The 15,203-nt window shown below is 41.7% G+C and overlaps 2 protein-coding genes across 5 annotated transcripts; both read right to left on the bottom strand.

Annotated features, from left to right (window-relative positions):
* Window positions 1–2,948: 2,948 nt before the first annotated feature.
* On the bottom strand, window positions 2,949–6,072 carry LOC122133406 (zinc finger protein 571-like). Of its 4 annotated transcripts, none has more exons than XM_042709561.1 (2): window positions 5,846–6,072; window positions 2,949–4,844 (listed from the first exon to the last, which is right to left on the bottom strand). In XM_042709561.1, exon 2 carries the CDS (start codon window positions 4,709–4,711, stop codon window positions 3,524–3,526), a length of 1,188 nt encoding a protein of 395 aa, XP_042565495.1. In that variant the 5' UTR covers window positions 4,712–4,844; window positions 5,846–6,072; the 3' UTR covers window positions 2,949–3,523. The 4 variants fall into 4 exon arrangements, with proteins under 4 accessions (XP_042565495.1, XP_042565493.1, XP_042565492.1 ...); XM_042709559.1 differs by lacking the exon at window positions 5,846–6,072 and adding an exon at window positions 5,178–5,343; XM_042709558.1 differs by lacking the exon at window positions 5,846–6,072 and adding an exon at window positions 5,099–5,343.
* A 1,974-nt stretch (window positions 6,073–8,046) lies between these two features.
* Window positions 8,047–10,394, bottom strand: LOC105890856 (zinc finger protein with KRAB and SCAN domains 8-like). The gene has a single exon (XM_031579322.2). It carries the CDS (start codon window positions 9,487–9,489, stop codon window positions 8,326–8,328), a length of 1,164 nt encoding a protein of 387 aa, XP_031435182.2. The 5' UTR covers window positions 9,490–10,394; the 3' UTR covers window positions 8,047–8,325.
* Window positions 10,395–15,203: the final 4,809 nt, after the last annotated feature.

Raw genomic sequence — 15,203 nt, forward strand, 5'->3', positions numbered from 1 at the left:
CTGCCCCACAAGCATCCTTCAGTTCTCCAAGATTCCCCTCATCCGAGGCCATTCTCATTGACATCTCGGAGGCTACACTCCCAGTCTCAGAGTGGTGAGGACACCTTGAGTAGACTTTAAATAGGAGTTTGCTTATTGTCCGATTATATTTGAATGTAGTAGTAATCAAGATCAATTTTGAGCACTATGTGTGTCCACCTATTCATAGAATTTGACAATATAATAGAGTGATGTCATTAAGTCATGAAAGTATGAGAACAGTCACAATATACTGAGCAGAGCCTCGCTTTCAAAACAACACTCTTTGTATGCGCATTTCCAGTCGTGGGGAAAACTCCAGCGTCTGGGGGAAACTTGTTTTGTTTCCATTTACGAGACTGAAGCAACCGGCCTCCGTTCAGTCCTGGAGTGGGTAGGGTTGAATCGCGGCGTAACTAGGGACTTCTGGAATGTAATACAACGCAACAGTAAAATCGGAGACAGTTAAAAACGGGTATCAGTAGTTTACCTTTCTTAGCAACGGGAATGACGGGGCTTAATTTGTGAAGAAAAATCAGGGATATATCAAAACCTCACAAAAGAATCAAGAAACACGGTTTCTGACAATTTCGTGAAATAAATTATATTTCACAAGCACATCATTCATTCAGATCATCTAAATACAAAAATGAAAACACCTTAATAATAAATGCAGACAATGTTAGAGAGAGTGTAATGTCATTATTATTGCTATAACATGCTGTTCTCTATGCAAAAGTGAGATATATGAAGTATGTTTTCGGAGGCAGCACGTGCGGCTGGGAAAACATGTCTCTGACCCCCGGACCATCAGCACCGGTTCCCCTCAAGGCTGCGTTCTTTCCCCTCTTCTCTTCTCCCTGTACACCAACAGCTGCACCTCCAGTCACCAGTCCGTCAAGCTCCTCAAGTTCGCGGACGACACCACCCTCATTGGGCTCATCTCTGGTGGTGATGAGTCTGCCTACAGGTGGGAGATTGACCATCTGGTGACCTGGTGTGGACAGAACAATCTGGAGCTCAACGCACTGAAAACAGTGGAGATGGTTGTCGATTTCAGGAAGAACCCAGCCCCTCCCAACCCCATCACCCTGAGTGACGCCCCAGTTGACAGTGTGGAGTCCATCCGCTTCCTGGGCACCATCATCTCCCAGGACCTCAAGTGGGAGCTAAACATCATCTCCCTCACCAAAAAGGCACATCAGAGGATGTACTTCCTGCGGCAGCTGAAGAAATTCAACCTGCCAAAGGCAATGATGGTGAACTTTTACACCTCCATCATTGAGTCCATCCTCACCTCCTCCATCACCATCTGGTACGCTGCTGCCACTGCCAAAGACAAAAGCAGACTGCAGCGTGTCATTCGTTCTGCGGAGAAGGTGATTGGCTGCAATTTGCCATCTCTCCAGGATTTGTATGCATCCAGGACCCTGAGGCGTGCAGGGAAGATTATGGCTGATCCCTCCCACCCTGGACACAAACTCCTTGTGCCACTCCCCTCCGGCAGAAGGCTGCGGTCCATCAGGACCAAAACCTCACGCCACCTGAGCAGCTTCTTCCCGTCTGCGGTTGGCCTCATCAACAAGGCCCGGGACCCCCGCCCCCCAACACGGACTCTAATCCCTTTTTTGCACACTCCTGCTGTAACCTAATATGTGTATTGTTTATTGTTTATTGTGTATGTTTATTGTTTGCACCATTGTACCACAAAGAATTCCTCGTAGGTGAAAACCTACTTGGCAGTAAAAACCTTTCTGATTCTGATTCTGATTCTGATATCAGATCAGACTGATATTAGTAGTGGAAATTCACTAGTAAGAAGAACTGAAAATATAATGGATACTAGAGCTGCAACGATTAGTCGACGTAATCGACGATGTCGATTATGAAAAATTGTCGACGATGATTTTTTTTGTCGACGCGTCATAATATATATATATAATATATATATTTTTTTTTTTGGCAGACGCTAGCAGAGCTACCGGTAATTTTCATTCGGCATTGCAATGCACTATAGGAAGTGCATCTTTAACTAATAATAATTGACTATCATTGAGAAAAATGGAACAGAATCTGCAAATAGCCTAGCATACAAACCATGCACCGTTTTCTTTGCCCTCCGTTCTCGTACCTTCATGTGCTGCATATCAGAAATGGCCGACTGAAAAGCGAATTATTCTGAGACGTTACCATGGAAACAATAAACAAAGCTAGCTTTAGTAGCTGCTGCATATGAGATATGGCTAACAGAAAGTTGTCATTTTTCTCAATGATGGTCAATTATTAGTAGTTAAAGAAGCACTATTCCAGTATTTCAAAGAGAATGAGCTGTGGGAGCACAAGAACAGTGAGTGTCTAGCAGCAATTATCATAGACATATATGATATATCTATAACTTATAGTAAGGTTTAAGCTTACATGTTGGAAAACGGAACGTCTCATGGAGGATGCTTGCTAACGCTATTTCATTTATGTTAAGTGCAATGTAGTAAATCAGTGAATTATCAGAGTAGCCTGTATTTTCGTTTGTTCTGATTAGTTAACCTCCTCCACTTAGCATTCTTCAAACAAAAGATTCTGGAAAAAATATATATTTCATAAGTTGAATTTGAATGTCACTTGCAGCCCAGTTATTCTTGCGTTATTTTGCACTTGCAGAGGCTTGATTGCTAATTTGAGTTACTTTTAAAACTTTATTTGCACTTTCTCTTTACTTTTAAAAGCATATTTGCACTTTAATTTGTATTACTATTTAATTTATGTATTATGATTACATTTGTTACTCAAATACATTTGAAATTCAAATTCCAACATTTTGAGTCGTTATTTTAATTTGCTATGGGAAATAATCATTAGATTAGTCGATTAATCGAAAAATTAGTCGATAGATAAATCGATTACCAAAATAATCGTTAGTTGCAGCCCTAATGGATACCCAAGTACAAATCTTTATTTCATTAGAATTCATTAACAAAATAATACCCTTAAAGTACCCCCATGACCAATAAAACACCAGTAACTCAGGAATCAAGAAATGAGGTTTAAGCCGATCTGACACAGGGAAAGCCGTTCTAGATTTTAGGGTCCAAAATGGCAAAGGAGAAATTCACCCTTAGTTTTTGGTTTTTAGTCTGAACTCTGGAACAGCCTGCGGACCCTGATGAGTGATCTCACAGGAGTATAGGGGTGTAGAAGCTCTGATATATAATTTGATGCCACGCCATTGAGTGCTTTATACATAATCCCCCAAACCTTGAAATTCATGCAAAAACATACCAGAAGCTTGTGGACAGACACTAAAATTGGATACATGTGCTTAGACCTGTGAGTTCTTGTTAAAAGCCTGGCTGCTGAATTCTCCACCACCTGAAGTTGAGCAAAGCAAGGCTGATTTAACCAAGTAAACAGTGCATGACAGTAGTCCAGATGTGTAGAAATAAAAACATGATTAACAAAAAAATCTTATCTTCCTGTCCATTCTTCTTCCATCCTAGTGTATAGTTAATCATTTTCTATGGGTCTTCATGTGCATGGTTAAAGAGTATTTATACCGTAAGGCTTTCCCACACTCTGGACAGTTGTATGGCCGCTCGCCTGTGTGGATACGCTGGTGTTTCTCTAGTGTGTACTGACGGTGGAAGCTGTTTCCACACTCCGTACAAACAAAAGGCTTGATGTTAGAGTGGAGCTTAATGTGCTTGTACATGTCATTGATATCGACGAAGCGTTTCTCACACATGGAGCAAGCATACGGCTTTTCCTGTGAGTGCCGGCGCATGTGGATTCGAAGGCCATCGGCCCTGGAAAAGGTCTTGTCACACTTGCTGCAGAGGAATGTCTGCATTTTAGCCGGCTTTTTTTGACCTGTGTGGATCCGTGTGTGGTCTTTTAGCCAGTGGGAGTGTGCAAATGCTTTCCCACAGGTGGGGCAGGCGTACGGCTTCTCCCCGGTGTGTATCCGCATGTGAACCTTCAAACTGTTGGAGTTGGCGAAGATGTTACCACAAAGCGAGCAGGCCTGCGTTGTCGAGTTTTTTAGTTTGGTCTTTGCTTCACAGGTTTTACGTTTTCTGCCTTTACAAGTTTCTTTCACACTGTGGTGTTGTTGTTTCACATGTTTCTTTTGCACTTGGCTTCTATACCTCAGAAGATGGCAAATGCGGCCTTCCTGATTTAATCCTTCAGGCTCATTAAGCACCAACACCTCAGAATTGTTGTGGTGATCTTTTGCTTGTGGTGTTGGATACAGCATACTTTCTTCTGACAATGTACCCAGACTTTCTTCTGAGTGTTCTGGAATTTCATGGTTGTTTACTTGCTCATTCTCAGGTTTGAGCAAACAGTCTTTGAACGGATCCACAATCCTCTCAGCAACATCAAAATAAATATGTTCATCAGTGGACAGTTCAGACTTAATCTCTGATTTGAGGTTCAAAAGATCAATTTTCATCTTCTGATCATCTCGATTTATTTCAGATTCTCTCGAGGGCAACTCAAGTGAGAGAAAATATGGATCTAAATCTGGCTCTGGTTTAACACTGATGGGAACCACAATACATTCAGCTGACTTAGGATCAGAACATGCTGTGATGTTACATTCACCTTTACACACAAGTTTTGGTTGTGGTGATGGGATTGAGGCGCTGTGTGGCTGTTTCATCATTTTCACTTGTCGTATGTTCACACGTAGCATGAACCACTTTTCTATGTTGGGTTTGTAACACCTGTATTCATTTCCTTCGATTACAGTGTGCAATCTTGGCACTGGTGCACTCCTCCACACCCTGATGTTGGTTCAGCCTCAGTGTTTGACTCTCTGGGCAGTCCTATGGAAAAAGCAAAGATTTGTTTGCTTTAGCTTGTTTGATGTAGAGTGTAGCCTACACTGTAGGCTATCAAGATTCAATCAAGAAATAATGTCACAAACACCAGATCCAACCTTGTATCCTCCGACATCTAACGTTTAAGTTAATCAAGCTACTTTGACAATCACACTTAACTTTGATCCAATATGTAAGGCTAAGATGTGGCTCATCATGTATCATCGCCTGTACCTTATTTTCCCCAAGAGAACACTCACATGAATTTTTGCTTTTCTTTTGAAAGTTAGCGTTACAGATGCGAAACATAAATGTTTAAAACATAGCTTGTCAACGCACATTTGTTGTAATCTGTCGCTTCTCAACGCACATTTGTTGTAATCTGTCAGTTCGGAGCCAAACACCTGTTTGACAGAGGAAAAGATACGCTATGTTTGTCTGTTTTAAAGCAGAACTAGCTAGTGCTACTGACTATTTCAACCACTTGATGTTACATAGGTTCAGCGGCTTTCTGTTGAAGACACCCGAGCGGAAGTAAACTATGTGGCAGGGACATACCATATTTTCACAGTAAAAGTCGTCCAGCTTTTGTCTATTTCAAGTTAAAAATTGGTCTATTTCAAGTTAGATGGTCTTGCTGGCTCGTTCCTTCAGTCACTCATTCAGTATTATACAACAATTCTACTACTACTTCCACAAATTACAAGAAGAAGAACAAAATCGTGTTGTGAAAACATCAGTCGAAATATATGCTAGACCAGAGACTTGATCATTGCTGTGTTAAGTTATCACAGCCTAAAGGTTGATATAATCTAATTGATCAATCAGTGCATGGTCCATTCGACACGGTATAACCGACGGAGCGTACGAACTGCCCTGGTATCCAAAGACAGGAACCCCACTGCAGGCAGCACGTAGGCTACCACGCACACCGTAAGCTTTTTCTTCTCTGAACTCTCACTCCGGCTAAAACAATTCTGTAAATAGAATTAGCGTAAATCGCTTACCTCTCCCATTCACAATGTTAGAAGCGTCGGCTCCGATTCTTTTTTGCTGTTTCGGGGAGACGAAGATCGGAGACGTAGGACCAGATGAATCTAATGAGCACGCCAAACTTGGAGAACGGACTGGAAGACGTAGTCGAGATTTCTGTTTATTTCTGTGTGGAGACACTCTGTAAGTGTGTTGCTCAGAGCATTGCCTATCTGATTGTATGAATGTGTTGGCATTTATACCATTCAGGTAGAATACAAGGGACGGAGGTGAGACCACCCCCTACAGGTGATGGCAGGGGAGACAGTGGAGTGGGAGGGGGGCATCTGTGGGGGGAGGGGTGGGAACAGAGGACAGAGGGTGATAGCAGGAAGGACGCTATCTGTAAAATTGTTTATTTGCCAGTAAAACACCAACAGCATAACCAGAGCACATCCCAGGAATGTATTGAATCGTTACACTCTTTGTTTTCTCTTTTATACACATAGGCTCCTCATCAGGTTAGACCATCCCTGGGCCTGGCTGTACCCATTTTATTTCATGGGAAGGGCCTCCGGATCCAGAAAAAAATCGCACCCGTTTCTGAGCTAATGGTGTAGTTTGTGAGAGTCAACATTAAAACCCACTAGTGTACTTTCCCATGGAATTCCGAAGCTTATCCAGGCCTGTTCTTTTCTGCTGACAAGATTATCTCCTGATCCATTTCAAAGTGTATTTTTTAAAAGTTTATTACACTTCACTAATAGATGGAACAAAGGTGCTCACAATCTAAAACTACTTCAGTGTCCTGTCAGACTACCATAGAGGTTAGATAGATACTGATTCTGATTCACCTGTTTTAATTCCTTTCTTACTTGTTGTTTTCATTCATTCTCTCATTTTCCTACTACACTAGTGTTGGAATCTAATGAGCACACCAAACTTGGAGAATGGACCGGAAGACATAGTCAGGATTTTGGAGTTTATGTTACCTTTATTGTTGCTCAGAGAATGGCCTACCTGACAGTGATAAGATGTTGGCATTTATACCATCAGTCAGGTGGGAGAATACAGGGGAGCAGCAGAGGTAGGGCCAATGATTTTCCGCGATAACAGAAAACGGACGGAATTCGCGGAATGAACACTTTGAAACGGAATTGCAACTTTGAAACGGAAACATCATTTTGTTCATACAAATCGCCCAAATTCCCCTGTATTTTGGGCTGCAAGGCTATATTTCTTTCAAATAAACACAACAACGATTGCAACGATGAACAAACATTAATTAAAGAACAAAACCACTGAGAAAATGTCACGTCTGCGCTGAACTCTGCTCCGGCCACGCCCCCCTTTTCAACGGTTGACCCACAGATATCCGCTAAAGCCACATTCAGTCACATTCACGCGCTCGTCTTCCCAATCGCATTTAAAACAAAAAATGTATAGTCTTCTGTTCTGTTGATGGCTGGCAAACAACAATCTAAGAAGGGCACATATTATTCACTCATTTTAAGCCATCAATCTACCTCAGGGTGAACAAAATGAGCTGAAACGGAAAAAAAACGGAATTCACCAAATGTGAAACGGAAAATGCATTTTTTTTAAAACGGAAAATCATTGGCCCTACAGAGGACAAAAGGTGAAAGTGGGGGTGGGTGGGGAGTGAATGAGTTCAAATGCTACTGGAGAGCCTGAATCCTCACATAAGCCATTTGAATGCTAATGAGTCTAGTCTGGGCTATTTGCTCTTACTGAGACACAGACAGAGTATCCTCACCAGGGACATGGGTTACAGAGTAAGATAATACAAAATAATGTAAGCACTTAGTTCATGTTGACACAACAGGAAAACATCAATATTCGGTTCCAACACTAGGCTACTATAAAGTTAAACATTAGAGCTGTCATTAGAAACAATCATTTTCTAGTTTCTTTACAGTTATTGAGACACAAGGATCTCTGTAGGGATCATTTCTATGTTGTCAGACACTTAGTAACATTATGAGGCTGTCAGTGGGAAAACAAGCGGTTTACTTCACGCAGATGTTTGCCCCATGGGATAACATTGCATAGCCATTTTGCAGCTGCCTATTTTAGAGTTCTAACTGATTTCAATCATTAATTGTAACACTCACAGCACTTTGCTGCACCATCTGCAGGTGGCCAAATTCAGTGCCTGTGGAATAATCGATAACATGACAGAAAATGAAAGCTAGCTTTTTGGTGAATTTCAAAGTTTTTATTTTTATTCACAACTTAACAATATTGTTTGTGAAATTTAAGGTGCTGTCTAAGTCTAAGAGAATCTTGGTGACGGTATGATTTCCCACAGGGGATGCAACTGAACGGCCGCTCTCCGGTGTGTATATGCAGGTGTTTTCGTAGAATGCTGACTTGGTGGAACTGCCGTCCACACTCATCACAAGAGTGGGGTGGTCTCATGTGACCTCTAACATGTCGCCTCAGGTCACTCAAGTGGATAAACTTCACGCTGATTAACAAAATCTTATTCAGTTCATCCTTTTTTGTGGGTCTTCATGTGCATGGTTAAAGAGTATTTATATCGTAGGGCTTTCCCACACTCTGGACAGTTGTATGGCCTCTCGCCTGTGTGGATACGTTGGTGTTTCTCTAGTGTACACCGGCGGTGGAAGCTGTTTCCACACTCAGTGCAAACAAAAGGCCTGATGTTGGAGTGGCCCTTAATGTGCTGGTTCAGGTCACTGACATTAATGAAGCGTTTCTCACACAAGTAGCAAGCATACGGCCTTTCCCGTGTGTGTCGGCGCATGTGGTATCGAAGGCCATGGGCCCTGGAAAAGGTCTTGTCACACTTGCTGCAGGGGAATCTCTGCATTTTGTCTGGCTTTTTTTGACCTGTGTGGATCCGTGTGTGGTCTTTTAGCCAGTGGGAGTGTGCAAACGCTTTCCCACAGGTGGAGCAGACGTACGGCTTCTCCCCGGTGTGTATCCGCATGTGAACCCGCAAACTGTTGGAGTTGGCGAAGATGTTACCACAAAGCGAGCAGGCCTGCGTTGTCGAGTTTTTTTGTTTGGTCTTTGCTTCACAAGTTTCTTTCTCACTGTGTTGTAGTTGTTTCACATGTCTCTTTTGCACTTGGCTTCTATACCTCAGACGATGACAAACGCGGCCTTCCTGGTTTAATCCTTCAGTCTCATTAAGCACCGACGCCTCAGAAATGTTGTGATCTTTTGCTTGTGGTGTTGGATACAGCATACTTTCTTCTGAGAATGCACCCAGACTTTTTTCTGAGTGTTCTGGAATATCATGGTTGTGTACTTGCTCATTCTCAGGTTTGACCAAACAGTCTTTGAACGGGTCCACAATCATCTCAGCAACATCAAAAGAAATATGTTCCTCAGTGGACAGTTCAGACTTAATCTCCAATTTGAGGTTCAAAAGATCAAACTTCATCTTCTGATCATCTAGACTGATTTCAGATTCTCTCGAGGGCAACTCAAGTGAGAGAAAATATGGATCTAAATCTGGCTCTGGTTTAACACTGATGGGAACCACAATACATTCAGCTGACTTAGGATCAGAACATGCTGTGATGTTACATTCACCTTTACACACAAGTTTTGGTTGTGGTGATGGGATTGAGGCGCTGTGTGGCTGCTTCATCATTTTCACTTGTTGTATGTTCACACGTAGCATGAACCACTTTTGTAGGCTGGGTTTGTAACACCTGTATTCATTGCCATGTGCAATCTTGGCAGTGGTGCACTCTTTCCTGCCAGATGTTGGTTCAGCCTCAGTCTTTAACTCTCCTGGCAGTCCTATGAAGAAAGCAAAGATGTGTTTGCTTCAGCTGGTTTGATGTAGAGATCAAGATTCAATCAAGAATAAATGTCACAAACACAAGAATCAACATTGTATTCTCCACCAGTGTAATTTAATAAAGCTATTTTGACAACCACACTTAACTTTGCAATACCTAATATGTAGCTTAATGCTTTAGATGTGTCTCATGCATTATCGTTTACACATATTAGGTTAAAGTGTGGGTCTCTAGTGTGATATGATTTTGTTGCTACTCTTTTCAAAGATAACGTTACAGAAACGAAACACGAAAAAACGTAGCATATTAACGTACGTGAAGTCACGAAAGCCTTTGTAGGTGTCCCTCAATTCGGAGTCAAGACTTATACGCTATGGTGTTCGCTAAACGGTCACACTTGTAATTGCACATGCTATTTGTCCATGTAGTGTTCATCAAGTTTCAAAGCAGAACTATACAAGCTACTGAGTATTTAGCAGATCATCAACTTTGCTATTAACCCATTTTTAAATTACCTATGTAATTTCGAATATTCACGCTCACGCACGCTACGTGTATCCAACAATGTAGCCTTTTTGACAGAATCTGTGCTAGAAAATGTATTAACATAAACAGATGAATACATACAATCTAATGTCTTACTTTCTTTTTACTTCAATAACTTAACATTACGTTGGTTCAAAAGTGTCGAGGTACTCACTGACCGAAAGTTTACTATGTGGCAGGACCATAACACATTTTCAAAGTAAAAGTCGTCCAGCTTTTGTAATTATAGCAGTGCCGGTGTTGTACCCAATTCAGCACCCCCGGCGTCAGATGCACCCCCTCGCGGGAGCGCGCACCACTCGCTTGATCGGAAAGGAAAGCAGTTCGCCTAAACAAACGCAGGGGAAAATACTATACTACGATTTAATTATTTGTGAAAGAGATGGAAGAGAAGAACACAAGTGATTACAGTCTTTAAAACTGTTCTAAAGAGTACAAACAACCGATGTTTTTCTTCCAAAAAACTCGGATAATAGCGAACGCAAAAGAACACCTTTTTTTCTGTGGAAATATATAGCCTACCCCAGCCATGACTACAACATGAATTAACTTAATTTTGCTTTGAGCAAGTTGAATGTATTTGACACGGCGTTTCACAAGACTAAATATGATTCTAGCATTTCTTGCAATTCATAGGTTCAAAAGTAAGTGCTTTTAATTTGGTTAACCTGTATATAGGTCGAAACAATAGCCTTCTGATCCTGAATATCACTTGATGAAAATGTAATGTGATCTATGCCTGATAGACAAGTCATAACCTATGTGTTTCTCACCATTAAAGGGCATATTCTCTTCATCAAATAGCTACACTTGTTTTTGTGAAATTAAACATTTTTCTTGCTGCTTTATAAGATAAAATATAATAAACCAATTCCACATCCACCACTGACTTATCTGCTGTCAGACCTATCAAACTCATACATATCTTGGCACCAATTGCATGCAGTTAAAAGTACCAATAGTGAGGTCAAAGGAACAAAATGATGCAGATGGGGTGCATTACATGGCATGCCTTGTGTTCCATTTCCTGTGATATGTACCCCCAGCATTACTCTTACTGTGAAGCTGTCACATGCACTAAACTGACTCTGGTTACACATACTAGTCTCATCTGCGTACCGTGAAAAGCATTTTTATGACAAAAACTATAGACATGAGAATGTACAGTATGAAGTAGGATATGTGCAGTACAATATAAGACTATAACATGACTATAAAAGTGAGCAGCAGTTTTGCTAAATAGCAGAGGGGAGTGCAGATCAGACTATGTACAGTATGTAAAGTGCAGTTAAGAAAGGTGAAGAACAAGTGGTGTGGAGTGAAGTGGATTGAGGTAGTACAGTAAAACAGTATAAAGCAGTCAGTGCAAATGAACAGGTGGGTCAAGGTGCATGGCCGTCAAGGCTGGGAGGAGTACAGTCATTGGGGGTCGATGTGCCAGGGGGGGGGGATGTTGCAGGGTTCAGCGGGGGGTGGAGGGAGGTGCAGAGTTCAGCAGGGAGACAGCCCCAGGAACGAAGCTGTTCCTGAACCTGCTAGTCCGGGAACGGTTGGGGTGGGAGCTGTACTTGGTGATGCTGCGCGCCCTCCGCAGACATCTTCTGTGCTGGACAGCCTCGATGGTGGGGAGTGAGGAATGTTGCCTACATTTCTATTCATTTCAGATGCAAATACTATTTAGTGTAAAAATAAAAACTAATTAAATTCAACAATTACATTATTTTCATGAAAGTGGTGTGTTTCTCCCAGCATCACTACTGTACTTGTCAGAGTACAAACAGGACTGATGAGGGGAGTCCATTTCATAAATCTGCCACCTTCCTTGGAAAAGTTAAGAGGGGGTGCTTATTCTGCCTGTTGTGAAATGCACCCCCCCCCCCCCTTTAAAAGAATTCTGTTGATCCCAGCATCAAATACTTTTCAGAGTACAGACATGGGACTAGTATGAGTAAGCAGAGTGAGTTTCATGCATGTGCCACCTTCCTAGTAAAAGTTAAGAGGGGGTGCTTATTCTGCCTGTTGTGAAAATAGGCCTGGCGTGATATGCACCCCCCCCTTTAAAATAATTCTGTTGATCCCAGCATCAAATGCTTTTCAGAGTACAGACATGGGACTAGTATGAGTAAGCAGAGTGAGTTTCATGCATGTGCCACCTTCCTAGTAAAAGTTAAGAGGGGGTGCTTATTCTGCCTGTTGTGAAAATAGGCCTGGCGTGATATGCACCCCCCCCTTTAAAATAATTCTGTTGATCCCAGCATCAAATGTTTTCAGAGTACAGACATGGGACTAGTATGAGTAAGCAGAGTGAGTTTCATGCATGTGCCACCTTCCTAGTAAAAGTTAAGAGGGGGTGCTTATTCTGCCTGTTGTGAAAATAGGCCTGGCGTGATATGCACCCCCCCCTTTAAAATAATTCTGTTGATCCCAGCATCAAATGCTTTTCAGAGTACAGACATGGGACTAGTATGAGTAAGCAGAGTGAGTTTCATGCATGTGCCACCTTCCTAGTAAAAGTTAAGAGGGGGTGCTTATTCTGCCTGTTGTGAAAATAGGCCTGGCGTGATATGCACCCCCCCCTTTAAAATAATTCTGTTGATCCCAGCATCAAATGCTTTTCAGAGTACAGACATGGGACTAGTATGAGTAAGCAGAGTGAGTTTCATGCATGTGCCACCTTCCTAGTAAAAGTTAAGAGGGGGTGCTTATTCTGCCTGTTGTGAAAATAGGCCTGGCGTGATATGCACCCCCCCCCTTTAAAATAATTCTGTTGATCCCAGCATCAAATGCTTTTCAGAGTACAGACATGGGACTAGTATGAGTAAGCAGAGTGAGTTTCATGCATGTGCCACCTTCCTAGTAAAAGTTAAGAGGGGGTGCTTATTCTGCCTGTTGTGAAAATAGGCCTGGCGTGATATGCACCCCCCCCTTTAAAATAATTCTGTTGATCCCAGCATCAAATGCTTTTCAGAGTACAGACATGGGACTAGTATGAGTAAGCAGAGTGAGTTTCATGCATGTGCCACCTTCCTAGTAAAAGTTAAGAGGGGGTGCTTATTCTGCCTGGTGTGAAAATAGGCCTGGCGTGATATGCACACCCTCCTAATTTTTTTCTCTGTTGATCCCAGCATCAAATATTTTTGACAGTACACACATGGGACTAGTATGTCTAAGCAGAGTCTGTTTCATGCATGTGCCACCTTCCTAGTAAAAGTTAAGAGGGGGTGCTTATTCTGCCTGGTGTGAAAATAGGCCTGCGTGATATGCACACCCTCCTAATTTTTTTCTCTGTTGAGCCCAGCATCAAATATTTTTGACAGTACACACATGGGACTAGTATGTCTAAGCAGAGTCAGTTTCATGCATGTGCCACCTTTGTAGTAAAAGTTAACAGGGGGTGCACATTCTGGCAGGTAGGAAACCAGCTCTGCCGTGATACGTACCCTCGTTGTTTTCTGTTGATCCTAGCATTTGAGACTAGTATGTGTAACCAGAGTCAGTTTAGTGCATGTGACAGCTTCACAGTTAGAGTTATGCTGGGGGTACATATCACAGGAAATGGAACACAATGCCTGCCATGAAATGCACCCCATCTGCATCATTTTGTTCCTTTGACCTCACTATTGGTGCTTTTAACTGCATGCAATTGGTGCCAAGATATGTATGAGTAAGTCTGACAACAGATAAGTCAGTGGTGGATGTGGAATTGGTTTATTATATTTTATCTTATAAAGCAGCAAGAAAAATGTTTAATTTCACAAAAACAAGTGTAGCTATTTGATGAAGAGAATATGCCCTTTAATGGTGAGAAACACACATAGGTTATGACTTGTCTATCAGGCATAGATCACATTACATTTTCATCAAGAGATATTCAGGATCAGAAGGCTATTGTTTCGACCTATATACAAGTTAACCCAATTAAAAGCACTTACTTTTGAACCTATGAATTGCAAGAAATGCTAGAATCATATTTAGTCTTGTGAAACGCCGTGTCAAATACATTCAACTTGCTCAAAGCAAAATTAAGTTAATTCATTTTGTAGTCATGGCTGGGGTAGGCTATATATTTCCACAGAAAAAAAGGTGTTCTTTTGCGTTCGCTATTATCCGAGTTTTTTGGAAGAAAAACATCGGTTGTTTGTACTCTTTAGAACAGTTTTAAAGACTGTAATCACTTGTGTTCTTCTCTTCCATCTCTTTCACAAATAATTAAATCGTAGTATAGTATTTTCCCCTGCGTTTGTTTAGGCGAACTGCTTTCCTTTCCGATCAAGCGAGTGGTGCGCGCTCCCGCGAGGGGGTGCATCTGACGCCGGGGGTGCTGAATTGGGTACAACACCGGTGTTGTACCCAATTCAGCACCCCAGCCATGACTACAACATGAATTAACTTAATTTTGCTTTGAGCAAGTTGAATGTATTTGACACGGCGTTTCACAAGACTAAATATGATTCTAGCATTTCTTGCAATTCATAGGTTCAAAAGTAAGTGCTTTTAATTGGGTTAACTTGTATATAGGTCGAAACAATAGCCTTCTGATCCTGAATATCACTTGATGAAAATGTAATGTGATCTATGCCTGATAGACAAGTCATAACCTATATGTGTTTCTCACCATTAAAGGGCATATTCTCTTCATCAAATAGCTACACTTGTTTTTGTGAAATTAAACATTTTTCTTGCTGCTTTATAAGATAAAATATAATAAACCAATTCCACATCCACCACTGACTTATCTGTTGTCAGACTTACTCATACATATCTTGGCACCAATTGCATGCAGTTAAAAGCACCAATAGTGAGGTCAAAGGAACAAAATGATGCAGATGGGGTGCATTTCATGGCAGGCATTGTGTTCCATTTCCTGTGATATGTACCCCCAGCATAACTCTAACTGTGAAGCTGTCACATGCACTAAACTGACTCTGGTTACACATACTAGTCTCAAATGCTAGGATCAACAGAAAACAACGAGGGTACGTATCACGGCAGAGCTGGTTTCCTACCTGCCAGAATGTGCACCCCCTGTTAACTTTTACTACAA

This window comes from Clupea harengus, chromosome 13 (assembly GCF_900700415.2).
Source record: "Clupea harengus chromosome 13, Ch_v2.0.2, whole genome shotgun sequence".
Taxonomy (NCBI): domain Eukaryota; kingdom Metazoa; phylum Chordata; class Actinopteri; order Clupeiformes; family Clupeidae; genus Clupea; species Clupea harengus.

Coding starts and splice junctions, on each gene's coding strand:
- LOC122133406 (XM_042709561.1), bottom strand. CDS start 4,711: ATGCTACGTGTGAACATACGACAAGTGAAAATGATGAAACAGCCACAC.
- LOC105890856 (XM_031579322.2), bottom strand. CDS start 9,489: ATGCTACGTGTGAACATACAACAAGTGAAAATGATGAAGCAGCCACAC.